Here is a 19,752-nt window from a genome sequence, read left to right as displayed (position 1 = left end):
TTTTATACCTAGAACCTATCCCCAAGCATATTATACACACGGACGAATGTGTCAATAATATTATTATACGTGTTAATTATGTGTTATATTATGATAACACTAGTACATCGATAAGGGAGTAAATAAATAGTAATAAATTATTCCATTAACTTGTTGTATTCAAGTCTTTAGGTTATCACCATCTCAGAAACAGTGTCCGCTTGACATTCTTTAATGAGACAGTGCGTTATCCAATTTTTGAGAAGCAATAATATGAAAAGACGTAATCAAAGAAGTGTGTTATGTTCAAAAAATAATATTTTTACTTAAACAAAATTATTCCGAGGGAGTGGTTTAAACGTTTCACCAATCAAATTTTGGGAGAGAACACGTGTAGAAAAGATAAATAATAAATATATATATCTAGACATGTAATTATGTTATATATTAAATCATTTACACACAGGAATTGTCGTCTGAAGTGACAGTGGGCGACGATCATTGCTCATGCAACCGACCGCTGTTGGGGCCAAAAGTGTTTTGAGTGACTTTTTTATTTTTTTTTATTAATTCTAATTTGTATCGCTGGTGTTTTTTTTTTTACAGTATTTATCTTTCGCTTTAACTAAACGCAGACAGTTGGGAGAGGGTTGCCGCTATTTGATACGGATCTTTCTTCTCCCAGCTGCGAGGCACGACAGCGTTTTATATTATTATTACAATTTTTTTTTACACAATTTTCACTTATGGGTAAATACATCTAAAATTTATACATATTAACAATACAATTTGGAATACACAATTATATATTAGTTGCTACATTATTTTATTTAAGTCGCTGCCCAAGCGCTACAGACCGTTAAATGCCTTGAGATTTAGGACAATGTGCCGGGCCAACTCGTCAAAAGATTCTGCTGTAGATTTTTTCTTGAGAAGGTCCGGTAAGCTGAACGGAGATATATTAAGGTTTTCACATAAGGTCACGTGGATATGTCTTTTGGATGCGAACCGGGAGCAGTGTCTGAGTAAGTGATCAAAAGTCTGTACTGTGGAGTCGTCACATGGGCAAGTCTCATTATCGATTATTTTAAAACGGTGCAGGTACTGCTTGCAGTACCCGTGCCCGCTTAGTAGTTGTGTCAGATGGAAGGATGTCTTGATGAGTTTTCGCAGTTTGTTTATGTCGGTGAGTTTCGAAAGGAGTCCTATGGTATGTCGACCCTGTGCCGAGCTCTCGTATCTAGCCTGCCAAATGCGGTTGTGTTCCGCACGGATTGCGCTCTTCACGAAACTCATTGGGAAGTAGACATAAGCCGGTGGAGAGTGCATTGCGGCAGCACTCTTTGCTGCCAAGTCGGCTTCCTCGTTACCGACGACGCCTGAGTGGCTTTTGACCCATGTAAAGTGTAATGTAGCTGGCGCGCGTGCGTGTATCTGATTGTGAATTTGTGTGACGATGGGGTGGGTGTTGCTTCTATTCTGCAGCGCGGCGATGGAAGATTGTGAGTCCGTGTGATTAATTGTGTATGTGTTCGGGTATGTTGAACAGGCCCACGAGCAGGCTTTCGAAATGGCGAGAAGCTCAGCTTGAAAGACCGAGCAAAACGAGTGAAGTTTGTATTTTTTGGAAGCAGTCTGGCGGCCTTCCATGAAAGCAACGAATGCCGCTGAGCGGAGGAGTCCTCCAGCTTGCTCCCATCAGTGTAAATATTCAAAGCATGGGGATAGGGTGCTGTGTAATTACGACCTCTAGAGGGGGAAAGAACAGAAATGGATACTCTGGTAGCGGGGTGCAATAATTTGTGTGGTGGTGTAGGGCGTTCTAGAGCTGTATCAGAAGGTAAAAGATGAGAGGCGCCGGTGAGTTTTGTGAGTTCCAGTGCCTGTACCTCCCGAACTTTGAGGTCGAGTGGGGTGAGTTCTGCAAGTGCTAGAGCGGCTGTGGTGGATATGGTCTTGAACGCCCGTGTGATCCTGATGGCAAAGCCGTTGCATACTTAACAACCGCCTTATTATCCCTTTTTTTAGAGCCGCTTGCCCCCATATACCAGCAGCATATGTCATAATTGGCTCAATGATACTGATGTAGATTGTCCGGATGTTCTCGGGATGTGCCCCCCATGTTGGTCTACAGAAAAGACTAAGTCTATTAAATATGCGCGAGGCTTTTTTGATAGTGTGCTGAACATGTTTATTAAAGAGTAATTTCTCGTCAATGATGACTCCCAGAAGTTTGAACTCGTGTATAAACGGAAGGCAGTATTGGCCCATTCTTATTGAGCATTTTTTGGCTGTGGGTGTGAATGCAATAACTTGTGTTTTTTCGGGGCCGAAGGTCAGTTTAACACTTTCACCCCACTCAATAATTTTACCAAGCGCGGAGTTGGTTAAATCTTGGAGATCTTCAGCGCGAATGTGGTGTGTAATGAGCAAGACGTCGTCGGCAAACGCTTGTAAATGGCACCCATCAGGCAGGTCTATTTCTGTTTTGAGTGACTAGATGCGTCGTTGATAAGCCCGCCACTGGATGGGCTGAAGACATAATTTAGGTCGCGGGAAGTCCCTGGATGTGGATAGCGCAGGGCCGATCATTGTGACGATCTTACGCCTCGCAGTGAGCTTCTATCGGCTGACATGAATAAATAAATAAACAGAATTATAAGCGTAAGACAGTTTACATAGCCAAAACAGAAATTTGTCTGATGTAAAATATTAGAAAGATATACCATAAGCTTCAAAATGTTTAAATAACTTATTACTTTCGCAGACATTGTGCTAATTTGTTATTTTTTAATTATTTCAACAAAATTTTACAAGATCTAGAAATAGTTCGTGAAATGCATCTCAGAGACTTAAATAACGTAATCCTAATACAAAAAAAGTATTTAAAGTTTTTATATACTTCTGTAGACATAATGCCATACTGTATTACTATTTGGGCAGCGAAAGAGCGGACATAGTGTTGATCTTTGCGGGAGGACTATGCCTTGCAGTGGATATCTATTATGATGATATACTGTCTACAAAACAGAATTTATAATTTCTATTTTTTTTTATTGATTGAATAAACGATTCGTTACAGACTTTTTCTAAAATTTTTTGTCTAACGCTATACAGTAAGATAATATTTTAAGATAATTTGGATTTCTGATATATAATAGAATTTTTGCTATTGGTAAAATAAAAATTCTTGTATTTTTTTTTTGCATATTTGATTTTACTGCTTATACTGTAATATTCATTTTAACAATTCAATACAAAAACTAGAACAGTTAAGTACAAGAACGTACAATCAATTTTGTCAGATGGCAGTTGAGACCTTATGGGTCTGAAGTGGAGATCATGAACCTGCAAGCGCAGCGTTAAGGTCTTGGGAAAACGCTGGATGCTTTTTCTGTAGTCCAGTGGCGTACCAAGAACTTTTGCCGCCCGGGGCGATCTCCAGTTTGCCGCCCTTTTTATTATAAGTCAATCAAATAGTGGTTTTTATAAATTAATACACATAAATAAATTATTAAGTTATTTAATCAATATTAATTAATACACAGAGTAAAGTTTTTTAGACATATTTGTATGCACTCGTAGACATATTTATATAATACCTACTCTTCTAGCTTTCATACTAGAAAAATCGTGTATAATGCTCTCAAAATTTATATTATTTGTAATTTCTTTTTCTATTGACAATATTGCAAGATTTTGTAGTCTTAATTAACTCATTGTAGAACGAAGATAATTTTTTATCAACTTCAATTTTGAGAAATTTCTTTCGCAACTAGCCACACTGATTGAAATTGTTAAAAAAATTCTAAACAAAATTACAATGTTGGGAACAGAATTTTCATTTAATATTCAAGAAAGAAAATAAATATGAAATGAATAAGTTGCTTTTTACAACTACAAGTAAATATAAAAAATGCCGCCCCATGGTATGCCGCCCGGGGCGGCACTTACCATTGGTTAGTCTTAGAATACGCAGCTGACTGAGTGTATGCAATAATACATTTGCGGACAAATAGCAGTTTTGTCTTGAAATATTTATTATAACATAACATGACATTTTAAGAAAATTAAAAAAAGATGATCTACAGCTATAACAAAAAAGTATTTCGTTAGTTAGTATGGAAATGCGAAGACAATATACATTTTGTAGCTTTTATAGGCCCCCGCTGATAACACAGGCCAAGTAATACGGTTGGAAATTCTTTACCCAATGACGGAGTTACGTGCGATGCTCATGTATATATAGACTCAAGAATCAACATACAGGATGATGCCCTTTGGTAGCTGCATTAATTCAATAGCTTCTTAGTATCTAAGGTAACATGTCAAAGTATCATCCTTGGCGGGTCGACATGCGAGATAGCCTAAATGTTCCAAGTTTCGTATAGTGTTTTATTTTTAATCTCCGTAATCATATATGGCCTCAGTTTCTCACCTATTTAACACCTGTATCGATAATTGTAACGCTGTACCAGCTGTTATCGGTCAGTTTATCAAGGAAATGGACAAATAACGGAATTCGGAGTGAGGTAAGGAAAAATCCATAACTCTATGGTTATTAAAGAAAAAACGTAGTATAGCGTTCTGGATTTAAAATTAATCAGCAGATCAAGTTAATCAGTATTTCAGTGATCACAGTAGTTTTCATCACTGAGATAGGTACGACCACGTTTGAACAAGTTAAGTCAGTAATAAATAGTACGAGATGGAGCTTCAGTATCAAAAGCTAACTGAACTCTATCGTGATTGTAATAACAAATCTATTTATTGGGTAAGTCAACAATGTTTTTGTATACGCTTCAAACAAAATGATTGCAAGGCTTCTTGCGCTTCGGACGTCCACATAAACGTCCAGTTTTATTGATAATGTAACTTGAGGAGGTAAACTACAGCAATTATATCCATGGAGAATCTCTAGTAGTACTATTGCGTTCTAACTTAACCCTTTCTAGTAAACTAGTAAACTTAGTAGTTAGTAGTTTGTAGTAGTAGTTTCTAGTAACTAAGTAAAGTTAAAGTGTAAAAATTCTGTAGCTAGGGCACGGATAAAGACTAAAGAAAAAATTATGTAAAAAATACTTTCGTTGTCAGCTTTTTAGGAAAAATAAGTTTTCCTTTTTGTGTACAAATGTGCACATATGTCCTACGAAATGGTAAGTTTATATGGGGGTTTCATTGGAATTATAAAATGTTTTTTTTTAGGAAATATTAATTATTTTTATAAAATGAACAAAACTAAACTACAATCCTTATAATAATTAACAAAAAATAGATTTCTTCATTGGGATAAGTAAATAATTGGCACATAGGTAAATCAGTCATTCGTCCTATTAAAGAAGCATGTTTCACAAGTTTACGTATGAAATGCTAAGAAACAGTTTTTATCTTTGGTAAGGCTAAGGTGAACTTAGCATTTTATACATTTAATCTTTGTTCTTCCCATGCATCCCACCATTCGCACCGTGTCCCAAGTCCATCATCATATGCAGGATGCCCAACTCCGTTCCTTGCTATATCCGATACAAGGCGGACATCTTCTGGTCTTCTTGGAATAATTTTATTATGGTATTGGGCTACTGCCACTGGGTCGACCTCTTTTACTGATGATAATTTTATACCTCAAAACCAGATTTTCAGCCAGCTGACAATGAAAGTGAAGCAATGTGAGTTGTTTATTTTTTGGTATGGCTAGTAACTCATTGTCAATTATCTATATATTATAACACTCTCGGTATGCCTGCACTACAGCTAAATCATAAGCATGAAATATCATGCGACGAGTCATTTTTTTGGATTTTATGAAGGTCCTGTATTAGCTCTTGCGTTGATCTAATAGTTCAACTCCCTCTATTGCTGAATGTATTTCTTGACCACTTCGGGGCGTTCAACGTTAATAATTTTTTTATATTTCTTATACCACCTGTTGACTAAGTTTTTTTCACCAAAACCAACAAAATTAGAAGCACGATGGGTAATCTTATATCCAGCCACTTGAGCACAGTTACGTCTTTATCATAACTACTTACTTATGGAGAAAATCCTCGAAGCTTTTTATTTATTTCTTTATCGCTTACTAATGATGGGTTGGCGAATCTATTGATACGAGCTGTGCATGCAACCATTATGCCTTTTCGTTTCATAATTTGTAATAAATGATATGACAAAAAGTAGTTGTCAAAGTACAGCTCGTGGCCCTTGCTTTCTCCAATTCTCTCTATGACATGAAGGACAATAGCTGAACCGTATTCAATTTTTTTGTCAAATTATTATCAAGTTCTGGACTAGAGTTTTGAAAAAGTAGAAAATCATTAGTTCCCATGGACTAGGTTTACTTCTTATATACTGCTTGGCAACATGCTTTCCAGTGAAAGGAACTATCTGCTCATCAACGCAAAGTTCTTTTTCAAGCGGTAACTCTAAACATCGATTCCTGACAGCATCAAATATTGATCGAACTTTGTAAAATGCATCTTTGCAACTAGCTGTATTACTTACTGTATTATCAACGAGGCGTAAATTATTACGTAATGCAAAAAAGCAGTCCCAGGCCTTACTACTACTGAGAACAAGGGAATGCTGATGCCGGTTTCTTGGTACATTTTCAAGCAAGGGTAGTATACTTCTACAATCGTAAAAACATCGTTGCCTGATGTGAAGATTTGTGTACAAATATAAAAATTGTGATAATTGATACAAAAATAGAATAAAAAGCTCAAGTATGTTTTGTAGTGCGTATATATATAAAAACGACGAGCTTACACAGCTCCAACTTCGGTCAGCCACTGGTCGAAACATGTCGGAAAAAATCACAACGAATACTAGGAAATGGCATTAGTGGTATCAATTTTTGTAGTTTACAATGTGGATTTATGAAAACAAGAGTTCTCAATTGCGGTCTTATTGACTCACTAAATTCAAACGCTAGTAGGCCCCGTATATAATCAGTCGACAATATTTTTTTTGCTGCAGTTGGCTCCAAATATTTACAAAATCTATAATTGATTAAAGATGTTTATTATTACGTTTCTAAGATCTTGTAGATTCGCATTACTTGTTGGTTTTTTTAAATTAAAGTTTCAACAGTATTTAGTGTAATTTCAGATCAACGGGAAGCAGTAAAAAATTTGTGTAATTTTGGGCGAATAGTTTGAATCACTTTTTGTCTGCTGCCTGATTGTAAGTTTAATTCCTAACTGGTAAATATTTTTTGACATAATGTGGAACTACATTTATGGTAGTAGACAATTATATGACATAGTGGCAATAATGGCTAAAGGAAATCCACTGCAGAAAGTGGCGTCATACGGTAGAATCAATGAATGATAATGATGAACACACACTAGAACAATTGACAATCTATCAGTTAATACAATTACATTATTATGTCGATACATATGAGCTACTAGGATTTAATCGACACATCTATGTATCTTTAAACTCAATTTTGGATATGAGCATAAAAGTATTATTTTTGTAACATCTTGAAAAAAACTTTTATAAGTGGATATATAGCGGCCATGACGCCGCAACCCCATGAGCTGGTCCGCGATCAGGTTTGAAACCATAGCAGCCGAAGGAATAAACACCGCCGAAGACCGACACTAACGACTTAACATAGTGCGCAAACAATTTTTCAAAAAGGGTCACGATCCGGTTGCGACGGAAACGACCCAAGAAGGATGTTACATTTAAAAGAGATTATATATTATACAAAAATTGATTTATCGGAAGATAAGTGAATAATGTGATATAGTTTTAATTTTTAACTAAATAATTACTTTAATACATAGTTTGTACTACGAATTTATAGGGCAATAACTATAACTGTTCAGTCATTTTAGCTGAATAGTTATTTGAATTTGAATATATAACGAAACAAAAATGCACAGATCTAAGGTTGTTTTAATAACAGTAATCAGAAAGTGACACCAGAATTTAAATACCATAAAATGAATGATTGCGGTCATGAAGTATCAATGCAGTCTCATTACAAATGGCCATTTTTTCCAGACAGGATAAGACAAGTCCATCCATTGATAGTAACAAAATACAGCTGGTGGCCATCAAGGGATAGAAATAAATGAAAATAGGATGGTACAAACATATATAGCTATAAGTAATACATAACTAAAACGAATATATATATAAACAAATATTAGAACATATAAAATGTTGAAAAACAGTTAAAGGCATGTCCATTTCCCAGACAATACAACACCATCATATCTGTAAGGAATCTTGTTTTATTGAGCCCCTTCTCCCATCTCTTTTAGAATTCATATGCAAGACCTCATGGCCTGTTTCAGAAGGTGTTTTACTTTGTGTAAAAGTTGATTCATTTTATTAATCAAGCAGAGAAACCAATCCTTAACGAAAATATTTAATTAGATTTTTAATTTACGTGACCATTCCAGGGCAAATTAGGAATTACTTCTTTATATATAATCCTCAGGCCACTTTGTGAAAATTGTGGAATTTATAGCAAGGTAATCTGACAATTTAAAGAATGATTTTATTAATCTTAGTTCTAAGTATGCAGGAACTAAAATTCAATAGCCCAAAATTCCATTGAATTTTAATGCTAACCCTAAATTCAGTTGACTGAATTCAGAGTTTTATCAATAACTTCCTAAAATGGCTAATTGTTTTGTAAATAGTTAAACTCGATAATTTAATTTTTAGGGCATTGACATATTCCTATTTAGTAATTCTATTATTGTGTGGATGTTCCTTCTCTGGAGTATTCCATTCTCCATAATCGATCTCCCCTTCTAATTAATTCTCCATTGAGTCGATACCTTTACATCTGCAATATAAAAAAGCGACAATCTAAGTAATTTATTGAAGAAAAAAAAACATGTGTGCAATAACAATAATAAATTATAATTGTAACATTTTTTTACAAGATAAATAATATCACGTCGACTAAAAATAGCACGTAATATGTATCATCATGTAATACATAAGAGACCTGTTAACATGTAATTGTAACGAATATTTGACTATTTAAACATTCCACTTCATGAAAAAAACATAGTGTGCGGGAATAAATGACAAACAATTATTACAATACAATGCAGCCGATGCTGCCAACTTTAAAAATCATACATTGCCAGTTCAATTTTAATCTGACAGTAATTATTGTAGAAATACTTAACAATCTAGCATCTTTAAAAGTTTTAAAATTGTTTTCTATTTAAAAAAAGAGCGTTTGATATATTTTAAGATTAATTGTAACTATAATATTAGAAAAATCAATTAATAATTTTCGGAGCTATTCTCGAGTCAAGTTTTTATAAGTATATTAGTTAAAGTTATTTATAAGTTTAAATAACTTCTTTGTTGAATAAATTGAAAGAAATGAATATTTTGTAACATAATAAATAGCAAAGTTTTATAACAATAATCGAAATATGCTTATATACCAACTAGGTTATACAAAAGCATTTCCTATTATTATGTATCTATCAACTGACATTGACAATTTTGTTTATTTGACAGTTTTGTTGAAGCGTTTGCGGCTTTTTGGCTATGTGATGAATTTTAGTGTAAACAATTAATGATTTACCTAAGCTATAAGTATTGCTTTTTAAATGAAGATGAACGCTACAAGTCTGTATGTGTCTACCTGTCGACTGATTATATTAGCAGATGCTGCTGACAAAAGTTCGTGGACTGATTTGTTTCGTTTGGTCCCTTATTTACGTCAGTCACTGTCTTGCACAGTTTGCGGTAATCTTCTTAAAGAACCCTACACTCCAACGAGCTCCGGGTGTCAGCATCATGTCTGCAAAAAATGCAAAGGTGGCAGAAAAAAGTTAAAACCTTCCTGCAACTGGTGTAAAGACTATGAAAACTATGCAGAGAATTTGCAGTTACGCATTCTTCTGCAGTGTTATAAGAAATTATGTGAATATTTTATAGGAACAGATGTATATAAGACATTAATTGAAGAAGACGAAGTAGCTGCCGGCGTTAACGGCGGTACAGTTGCAAGTTCTGGTTTAATCGACTTAATACAAGAAGGTGCAGGCTTTAATGACGACTATAAGAGTAATGCTGGTTTATCAAAATCAGCATATAGTATATTACCTTGTGTTTACACAAATTCTGCTTCCACTCAAACACAAGGAGCATCTTCATCTAGTAGTACAGAGGTTAGATCATCCAGCAAGGATTCACCCAATTCAAGAGCAATTTCAAATGGGTCGCCACTGTACTCTGTTATGTATGCTGGGTCTGGTAACAAAATAACCATAAAAAGAAAGGCGATAGATGAAACTGATTCACCTCCACAAAATGACTCAGCTCCTAGAGAAAAAGTAAATATCGTTCTAAACATGTATTATTTTTATGAGAAAAGTGTTTAGTAATTCATAAGTCTATGTAAACATTGGTTGTGATTATTAATTTCAGTCAAATCAGTTGGGGTTTAAGAAACCCTCAAACAGGTCACGTAGTTCAGCAAGCAGCAAAAGAAAAGGTTGCCGTTGTGGCAATGCTACTGCGACTCCAGGAAAGTTGACATGTTGCGGACAGAGGTGCCCTTGTTATGTTGAAAGTAAACCATGTACAGAATGTAAATGTAAAGGATGTAGAAATCCACATAGGCCAGATGGAATGAAGGTATGCAATACTCTTGCAATAATAAAAAAGGTACATAATTTCTATATAAATTTTATGAATTCCAATAATTTTTAATATTAGAATGTCTAGTAATATTTTTTATGATTAACAAAAGAAAAGTAAATGGCCCTTTAAAGCATTTTTAATAGTCACTAATTGACTGTCCTATATCAGATAATACTTTTTATCTACATAAAGACCTAAAAGTAAAATATAAATGAATTGTCAAATTTATTGCTATGTACAACTCATGAATAGCTATATCAATTCCACTTTGAAATCACATCTTCTCTCATACAAAATATGCAGCAAATTAAAAACTGTCCCTAGCTCACAGACAGATGAGTCGAAACATAAAATATTATGTGTATTATATAATAAATTTTGATTGTGTCAGGTCAATATAATTTTTTTGTAGAAAGTCTGCCTGCAGATAATTCTACTTATAATAAAAATTATTTTCATTATTCCCACTTTATAGTATATAATATTATTATAACATAAAATGCTATGAAAAAGTTAATTGAAAAAGCAATTTGTAAAATGTTTTCCATTCATAAGACTTTTATGGTTGATTTTCAGGTGAGACCACACATACCTCATCTAGATACGCTACAACTAACATTAAATTCAAATCCAGATAGCTCACCTTCATGCTCTGGTTCAATGGACAGTCTAGATACTGATACATTAACAATGGAAGCTATGGAGGAGAGTTTAAACTTTACTTCTGATCTAAAACCATCAAATATAAAAGGTATTATAATTTAAATTTAAGAAGTACATTAAAAAATTACATTGCATCAATTTGTCATGATCACATCATTGTTTTTGGTTTGTTTGTTTGTTTGTTTAAAAAGAATAAATAATACAATTGTTATTGCTGGTTAGGTATCACTTTATTTATAATAAACGATGTTACAATATTTAGCTTTTATTTCAAGTACCATAGTTTTTTGATCATGTACAACACCCATTGGCTAATACAGCTATGTTGGGTAACCTTTTCACAGTAATTATGCTCATGCCCTGCCCCCCAAAGGTAGCTCCGTGGGAGCCACATTACATTATTTATATTACCTGACTATAATGTCCTGTTTTTTTGAGTAACTTAGGTGGACATTCTATAGAAAAACTAGTCACATTAGCTCTTGAGAAGCGACCTTAGTTTGGGCTGTCTCTCTAATGGCATTTAGGACTCCTTTCTAAGATTTTCCAAGAAGCCTGAACATGGCTCAATCAATTGCTGTTAACTAGTAAATTGAAAAAATTTTAAAGCTGTCATTATACTCATATTCTGAGTGTTAGCGCTGTGAGAAGAATTGGGTAAAAATGATTTGTAAATTATAAAATTAACATGCTCTATTGCTTTTCAGTGTACACAAGTCAGTTACAAGAAGTGTCACCATCTCTACCTGCCAGCATAATGATGGATGAAGAGCTTTCAGGGTCTCCTGATGACGACATGAGCTCACCACGTGAATACCTTTGTTCGCCCACCGATCCAAATGACCTTGACACCACCTCACCCCAATCTGGAGGCACCCATGATGTCAGCAGTGACATTGAGGTTGATGTATGACATCCGCTTTCTAGTGACTAGAGTAGTTCTGTTATTATGCTAAAGCACTACTTAATGAACCAAAAACTGTGTTATCTATGGTATAAATGTTTTTATATAACTAAGGTTCTACTAGTCACATCTGGATCAAACCCTTTTTATTAATTTAAAACATGTATTTGGTAAAATTCAGTATAAGCGTTGGGAGTCGTTTTTATCAAATTTTATTTTAAAACATGTCTAAGATATAATTTCTGTAAAATTAAATTATAATGTTACAATGCCAAATCACTAGAAAAGAATAGAAATTCAATACTTTACCTATAATATAACTTATTTAAAAATATATTGTTTAATTTTATTGTATTTTTCTCAGTTATAAGTATTTAATTATGGAAATAGTAGGTTCCTCAATTATTTTACATATCATAATTGCTGTAAATTTCACAAAAAATTGTATCATTTGCAAACCTGCTAAATAGCAAGGCTTTGTGTGCTGTAATGAGATGTCATTTACTAAAACTTTATAAATTGTAATATACCATGTATATTTGAATTGTGTTTTTATCTGAGATGGTTTTTTGGTCTGTTCAACTCGTAAAATATAAGCCTGTATATGTTCGAAAAAAAAATATGGTACATCTTGTGGCAATTAATACCATAAAATATTTCCAAATTCATTGTTAAATTTTTTTGACACATTCAATGACTTGATGCTATATTTTTGCATGTAATTTTTAGTGATCGCTATTGGTGGATATTAATGTATAAAATTAGATAGTATTAAAGACAACACCAATATAAAATGTCCTTTTGTAAAAACTAATTATATATTTGTAAAGAATGCATGAACGTTTATTGAGCAATTGTTCAGATATGCAAGTTGTTAATTGAATTTTTGTAAATTTAGTAAATATATCGTTCATCTTAATTATAAAAACTAGTAATTTACATCTGGACCAATAATTTTTCGTCATAAATTTCACAGATCATAATTGGACATATGCATAAAATTGTTTTTTTTTATGTTACATAATATTTTCGTTTCATTTATCACAAGTGCCCTAAAATATTAGCTCTGAATTTAAGCAGACTGTGTAGGCGTAAGTTGTGATTACTCGAATCGAATATTTTAATAATAAAATTAATAAGATAGCAAACATAAAAAATTACATTTACTTTTTATTTTTTATACATTTACATGGAACTTCTGTTCTAGAGTCTGCGGCGTTTTTGAATTCAGTCGTAAATTATATGTAAATTCTTTCATTATTATAATTACTTATATTTTACCCGTTTTAAGTAATTGAAACTATCAATGGATAGAAAGTATTTCAATAAATCTCTGCTTTGTGCACTAAATATTTTTTATAGGTTGACTATTGTTTTAAAACATGAATAATTATTATATTGGTATGAATGAAACTGTTTTTATGATAATTCTAACAATTATTTTGTAGTAAAATTATTAAAATTACCTTTCTCGTAATTTAATGATCATATATACTATTCGTAATTAATTTAATTAGATTTTTTTTACTGACATTTAATTTGAAATTTAGAATAAAGTAATTTTGTATAAAGATAGTATTTGTAAGACTTTTGTAAATATGAAATGTGACTACTTATTTTATGCTGTGATTGTAACTATAGGAGTAAGTACAATTAGCGTGCAGACAATATTAAAATTGAAAATTAGATACAATTTCATTCCAATTTGTATGTCATGCTACGATTGTTTTGTACGATTTTCGAGATTTTCTTGTCGTTTTACTATTATGAACGTTTAAAATTAGTTGTTATATTCGCTATAGCAACGTAATATTCTATAATTTAACCAAATAATAACAAAAGCATTATTTTTTTTTACCCATCATACACTTACCAGTTGTACTTACATCATTTGCGTTACACTGAGATATTGAACATGTTATATCCCTGTTTACTCAAAGACCTAAATACTAAATTACACTGGTTTATGTTTATTTCATTACCAATGAATTTTTGTATCAGTCATAGTACCTACTACGAAAATAAAAAAAAATGCAAGTTTTTTATGTCTATGTGCATTTAATTTTATTCCATATTATTTATTCAAAAATTGCCGTTATTGTTTGTTTTGAAAACTCATTTACGTGGGTCTCAGATAGTTCAAATTTGTACTAATTGAGAATATCATTTAAAAACAATACAGTAAAACTTATACTCAAAGATGTGGCCGAAGTATAACAAACTAAACTGTTTAAACGCCGTCTTTGCTTTTTAGTTATAGGGATAGAATAACAAAAAGCACTTAAGTACAAATAGGTATATAGGATGTGTAATTTTTATGAGGAATGTAATTTTGTAATAAATAATTTGCTTACAACAATTGTAAAGTCAAAAAATACAATCGATTCAAGAAAAAAGGAAATAAAATTTAGATATTTTTTGTTAATTAAAGACTTTTATTCCAAATACCACAAAGTTCCAGATTAAAATCTATAATTCAATTTAATAATATTATTTGTTTTTACCTTTGAATAATAACGGTGTCGTTAAATATTATTGATTTTTAATTTATTTTCGTCCTTATTTTGTGTAAGGTCTTCTCCGGACAACCACACTCTATCAAATTCCTTTTTCAAAGCCAAAATAACAGTTGGTTCGGAAGTTAGCATCGTTGTGTCCCTGTTGCAATTTACTCGAGATACCTCGTAGTTAAGGGAGCCGAGAACAGCCACCGCCTCTTTGCAAGTATCATTAGCATCTATTAAAATAAATTCATGTTCCAATTTTACCAACGAATTAACAATTCTTACAGCAATTCCAACCTTTACAAGATTTTGTAAATGATCTGAGGAGCTACTGTGATAAATTGCAACTCTTATAGCTGCACAGTTCCTCTCCTGGACCGCGATGAAGCACTTGCATATAGTTTCACTGGTTAAAGAGGGCAGGCAGACATCTATGGACTGACAAGCGTGCACAATAACATAGTATATGCAACATAAATTGTTTAATCCGATTTCTTCTTTCTCTTTATCATCCTCCGCCCCGTAAAAAAGAACTTCGTTGATTGTTTCGCACTGCGCAATATTTTTCTTTTTATTAAAGGACAATATATCGATGATGTTTTTTAACATAGCTGATCCAGTCTTGCCGAGAACAGATTTCCAACTTGAAGGGTTCATTGTTCACAAGTTTTTAATTCGTAGAAATCGATTCACACTGCTGAACTGTTGATAAACTCTTTTAAATATATTCAACGATATCTCCAGAGCTATGAGGTCGAGCGAACTATTTGATGCAATGTACTTTTTAAAAAGTTAAGGTAGTTAAAAATCAAGTTGACAGTCGAATAAAAGTCCAGCCATTTTTGACTTTTATATTATTTTATTTGGTGTTCTATTTTTTATAGAATACTTTTTATATCATAACATATTGTGGTGATTCATGTATTTTAAATTTTAGCCGCTTAAAATTATAAATGTTTCAAACAAGAGGAGCACAGTTACGCAAGCCTGTTCGGCCGCGGGCGCCCACCAATATAAGCGCGTCTTATAATGACGATGACAAAGTACAGAAAGAAAGGAAAAACAAATATAATATCCCTAAAAATATTCGATATGACTTAGAAAATGCGTTAGTTAGCGTACGTAGTACCTTTATCAGTTCCTGTGTAAATAAAATAGCAAATGACATGTTTTAGTATTATAAAGATACTTTTCTGATTTTCAGTTATGTGATGTATGGTTTGAGGAAATAAAACCTTATTTGGTAAATAACAACGTAAAAGTGCACGTTCATGACAACGAATTCAACGTAAATGCTTCAGTGAACAACGCAAAAACAGATGATGGAAAACAACAAGAGATATCTGTAGCACCGACATGTTCTCATCTTGATCCAGGTGCTGTTTTCGATGTACGAATTTCGTACCATCTTTAAATTCTTACTCGACATCTGAACATATGTGTTTTTTTATAAATGCCAAAATAGTGTTTCGTCACATGTTTTTCTTGTATTATTATTATAATATTAATGCATAAATATGCGATTAATAGAATTGTGGAATGTTTGTTATGATTAATATTTCGTACGGATAATTGTTGTTGAAGAGGCCTATGCTCAAAGTCTTGCTGTGCGATCGAATTAGGAGATCCGCAGAAGAACTATGATGATTGACTTAGTTCGAAGAATTGTTTGTCTGAAGTAGCAGTGGGTGGGGTACATCACTCGTGCAATCAACGGCCGTTGGCACCAGCTGGTGACCGGTAGGGTGGAACCGGTAGATGCGACGTGGGTGGGTCCCAATGTGGACCGACGACATAGTCAAAATAGCGAGAAGTTGCCAGACACGGGCAGCGCAAGGCCGATCATCGCTGTGATCTTTGGGCCTATATCTTGCTTTAGGCTGACGTAATGATGGATAATTGTATTTTTTTTATCTTTGTGCAAAATTTAATAGCGTCATCGTCGAGCCGTTGCGAACTCTGCCGACTTCTCTTCAATGCGGCCAGTAACATCGAGAATGCAATTGCACAAGCTGCCACCGCTGCTACCGCCGCCACGACCGCCACCCCCGCCGCGTCCGCCTCCACCGTCGCTGCGAATTCCTCCTTTACTTTTATCACAGGCAAGTTCCACAATTATACCTAGTTATTTTATGTCTAGGCTGAATGGGGCTACTGCAAAAGGCACAGGTCCTCGTCGAAGATCGCCTGATGACTGGCCTTGCGCTGTCCGCATCTAGAAACTTTCCTGCGACATTAAGTATGTCGTCGGTCTATCTAGATTGCTACACGCGCTATCTGAGAACCTATTCGCCCCAAAAGACATCCGAAAAAAATCTTAAAATTTTAATCACAAATACATTAATCAAATCTTTTACGCTCATATGTTTTTTATGTAATAATTATATAAAAATAATATTATATGTAAAGGCTTTAAATGATCTACTGTTTTAGTCATTACATGTGTACAAGTTGTGGAATATGGTTTCAATATAAAGTTGTATCAAATACCGCTCATAATTGTTAAAGACAATTATTGATTGAGTTCGTTCAGAGACATCCAATATTTTTCATGGTGTTGATTATGAAAAGGTAAAGAAAGAAAACCATAGATTTTGGTGTTATATGCAAATAAAATTAAAATACATTAGAGTTTTAGAGGTATAAATTATAATATATTCAGATTGTGTAAATATTCCACCATTAGACATTATTATTGAAGATATCATGATCAATATGTATACATTGTTGTTTTGTCGTTAGGTTATGAATCTCGATCTAATGTGTTCGCTGCATAAAACAAAGAACAACGGGAACACTCCACTTTCCTATATCGTGCGTGCATTTAACAACGTACATAAAAAAATAAGCGCTATTGAAGAATGTGCTTTTATTGTAAGCACGCAAACCGTTCATTCCTCGTGTGTACAAAGCAGTCAGCTGTGGTCAAATGGTGGTCATCTAGTAGATTCCACAAAGTGAATCGCGAAGCGACGATATGATTTATATGAACTTAAGAGATGGTTACCAAGAATTAAATTTTACGACAAACTTAGTCTAGATAGATTGATTATTTATTTTATTACATGTATAATTTAATTATTGATTGATTTTGGTATAAATTATAATTTGATTACAAATTACAATTTATTACAAAATTATTATTTAACTATTAAGTCTCCAAATTCAAATTAAAATTCTTTTCATCAATATATGGTGCTCTGTTATTGATATCAATATGGGTTTACTATTGTATTAACCACATTTTTAAAATAATTTTTCAATCAATGTATGTAATGATATTTTTAATTGACTTTTTCTTTATACAAAAGTAAAAGTAATCTTTCTTTTTTCATATTTAAATTTATATTTATTACAGAGTCCAAGTAACGGAGATATGAAAAAATCTAGCAATGGCGCGGGAAAGAAGAAAAAACGCCGCCCACATTCGCCAGCTGAAAGGGAACATAGAATACCGAGGCTATGCCGTACTAATAATATTACTTCGGACACCATGAAACTTCCAAAACATTATTAACAGCTGCAGTAATTTTGGCTAAGTTCTTTACCCCGGACTATGTAATTATAACTCTTTTGATAACTGTTTCATTTGTCGCTTGTTTATTTATAATTTTAGATTCCAATTCCAGTAACAAATAAATGGCATAAATAAATGGATGTTTTATTTATGCCATATATATTTATTACGCCTGCTTTCAACTTAATACGTATACAATACATACTGTTTTAAAAAAAATAAAACTTGTAAATTTGCTTTTCCATAAAGTTACTAAAGAGTTTTGTTTTGTTCTCATACTGCCCACCACCACTGCCTTGTTGGCAATTCTTAAAATGATAAATGAAAACCGAAAATGATAATGTTATTGTTATTTTACTACGTACGGCATATTATAAATATTTTGTTAAAATACTTAATATGCCCGCCATATAGGCGAGGCCCCTGTTTTGCCCACTATATATACGAATGATAATGACATATAAAATTAATGCGAAAAGGTAAGGTAAACGTGACAAAAATATTATAGATTTCTGCCGTTCATTTGAAATAATGTGCATAGGCAAAACCTGTACCTAATCTTTAACAGTAACTCAAAAGTTTAACACCGTCGGACCTTCGTAACTAACAGGATAAGGGTTGTGTGCTGCGAATAATTTAAATATACCTCATCCCTAGGTGTTAGTTCGACTAAGTAGGAAAAGCTGTATGCTCGTCGAAAATCGCGGGGTGCGTACGTTTTTCTTTCCGGTTCAAACCTTGGTTGTAATTTTTTTTTACATTTAATCGAGGTTATAATAGGGTACATGCTTTTTGATAGGCTAATGTGTTTTACTAGTTCAAATGATAATAATTATTGAATATTTTATTATTTTAAGTTAAAGTTTTTGTTTTACAGATATGTGAGAAATTTTTGCAATGAAAGAAGCGTGTTCCAGTTCAAAAATTATATCGATCATTTTTAGATGTTGTACATGTACGTTAAAAAGCTGTTCATATAAGCACCTAATTTTGTTTGTAAAATTAATTACTACAAGATCTCACGGACTAGTGACTGCTGATACAACAATATGATTTTTCTTTTAATGTCTTTGATTTTAATTAATAATTATAACGTATAAATGTTATAAAAATAATTTTATGAAATATATTTAATTTATGTAATGTTTTTTTATTTATGTACTACGTGTACTGTGTATAAACAATGTTTAAACAATGCTATGAATAGAAAAGTCTAGTGGCTGTGCCGTCACCTTCATTTAAAGTGATACGTGAGATCTTAAATATCAACATATTTTCTTCATCAAGACAATGAGTTTTACTCTCTCATAATTTAGCTAATTGGGGTTTTATTACGTTCACGTTTACAAAAAGAATTTTTTGATACAGTAAATGACAATAACCTTTTATTTCAGGTTATACGATTTAAATCACACATGTAGATTTTAATTCTAACATTATTTGGCTATCGTGAACGGTTAGACGTTATTCCACACACGAGTTAATTTTTAATTGACTTCTTACGATACAATGTAATAAAAGAATGAGACTTCATTATATTCATAAATTAA

General features: G+C 32.9%; 3 protein-coding genes across 4 annotated transcripts; 2 read left to right on the top strand and 1 right to left on the bottom strand.

Moving 5' to 3' along the window:
* The first annotated feature begins 9,525 nt into the window (after window positions 1-9,525).
* On the top strand, window positions 9,526-12,376 carry msl-2 (male-specific lethal 2). 2 transcript variants are annotated; one of them, XM_068770670.1, is made up of 4 exons: window positions 9,526-10,304; window positions 10,399-10,608; window positions 11,191-11,365; window positions 11,985-12,376. In XM_068770670.1, exons 1-4 carry the CDS (start codon window positions 9,576-9,578, stop codon window positions 12,188-12,190), a joined length of 1,320 nt encoding a protein of 439 aa, XP_068626771.1. In that variant the 5' UTR covers window positions 9,526-9,575; the 3' UTR covers window positions 12,191-12,376. The 2 variants fall into 2 exon arrangements, with proteins under 2 accessions (XP_068626771.1, XP_068626770.1); XM_068770669.1 differs by having other exon boundaries at window positions 10,399-10,638.
* A 2,330-nt stretch (window positions 12,377-14,706) lies between these two features.
* LOC137926702 (mitochondrial cardiolipin hydrolase-like) lies at window positions 14,707-15,342 on the bottom strand. Its single transcript, XM_068770381.1, has one exon. It carries the CDS (start codon window positions 15,340-15,342, stop codon window positions 14,707-14,709), a length of 636 nt encoding a protein of 211 aa, XP_068626482.1.
* Window positions 15,343-15,638: 296 nt separating this feature from the next.
* On the top strand, window positions 15,639-17,462 carry LOC137926700 (uncharacterized). Its single transcript, XM_068770378.1, has 4 exons — window positions 15,639-15,803; window positions 15,890-16,061; window positions 16,620-16,787; window positions 17,428-17,462. The coding sequence occupies exons 1-4, from the start codon at window positions 15,639-15,641 to the stop codon at window positions 17,460-17,462; spliced, it is 540 nt and encodes a 179-aa protein (XP_068626479.1).
* Window positions 17,463-19,752: the final 2,290 nt, after the last annotated feature.

Source organism: Battus philenor, unplaced genomic scaffold (assembly GCF_028537555.1).
Source record: "Battus philenor isolate CCGP_79_NKW_IND1 unplaced genomic scaffold, ilBatPhil1.0.hap1 SCAF_3, whole genome shotgun sequence".
NCBI classification, from domain to species: Eukaryota; Metazoa; Arthropoda; class Insecta; order Lepidoptera; family Papilionidae; genus Battus; species Battus philenor.
Note: the sequence above shows the minus strand (reverse complement) of the source record. Positions and strands in the feature narration are given on the sequence as shown.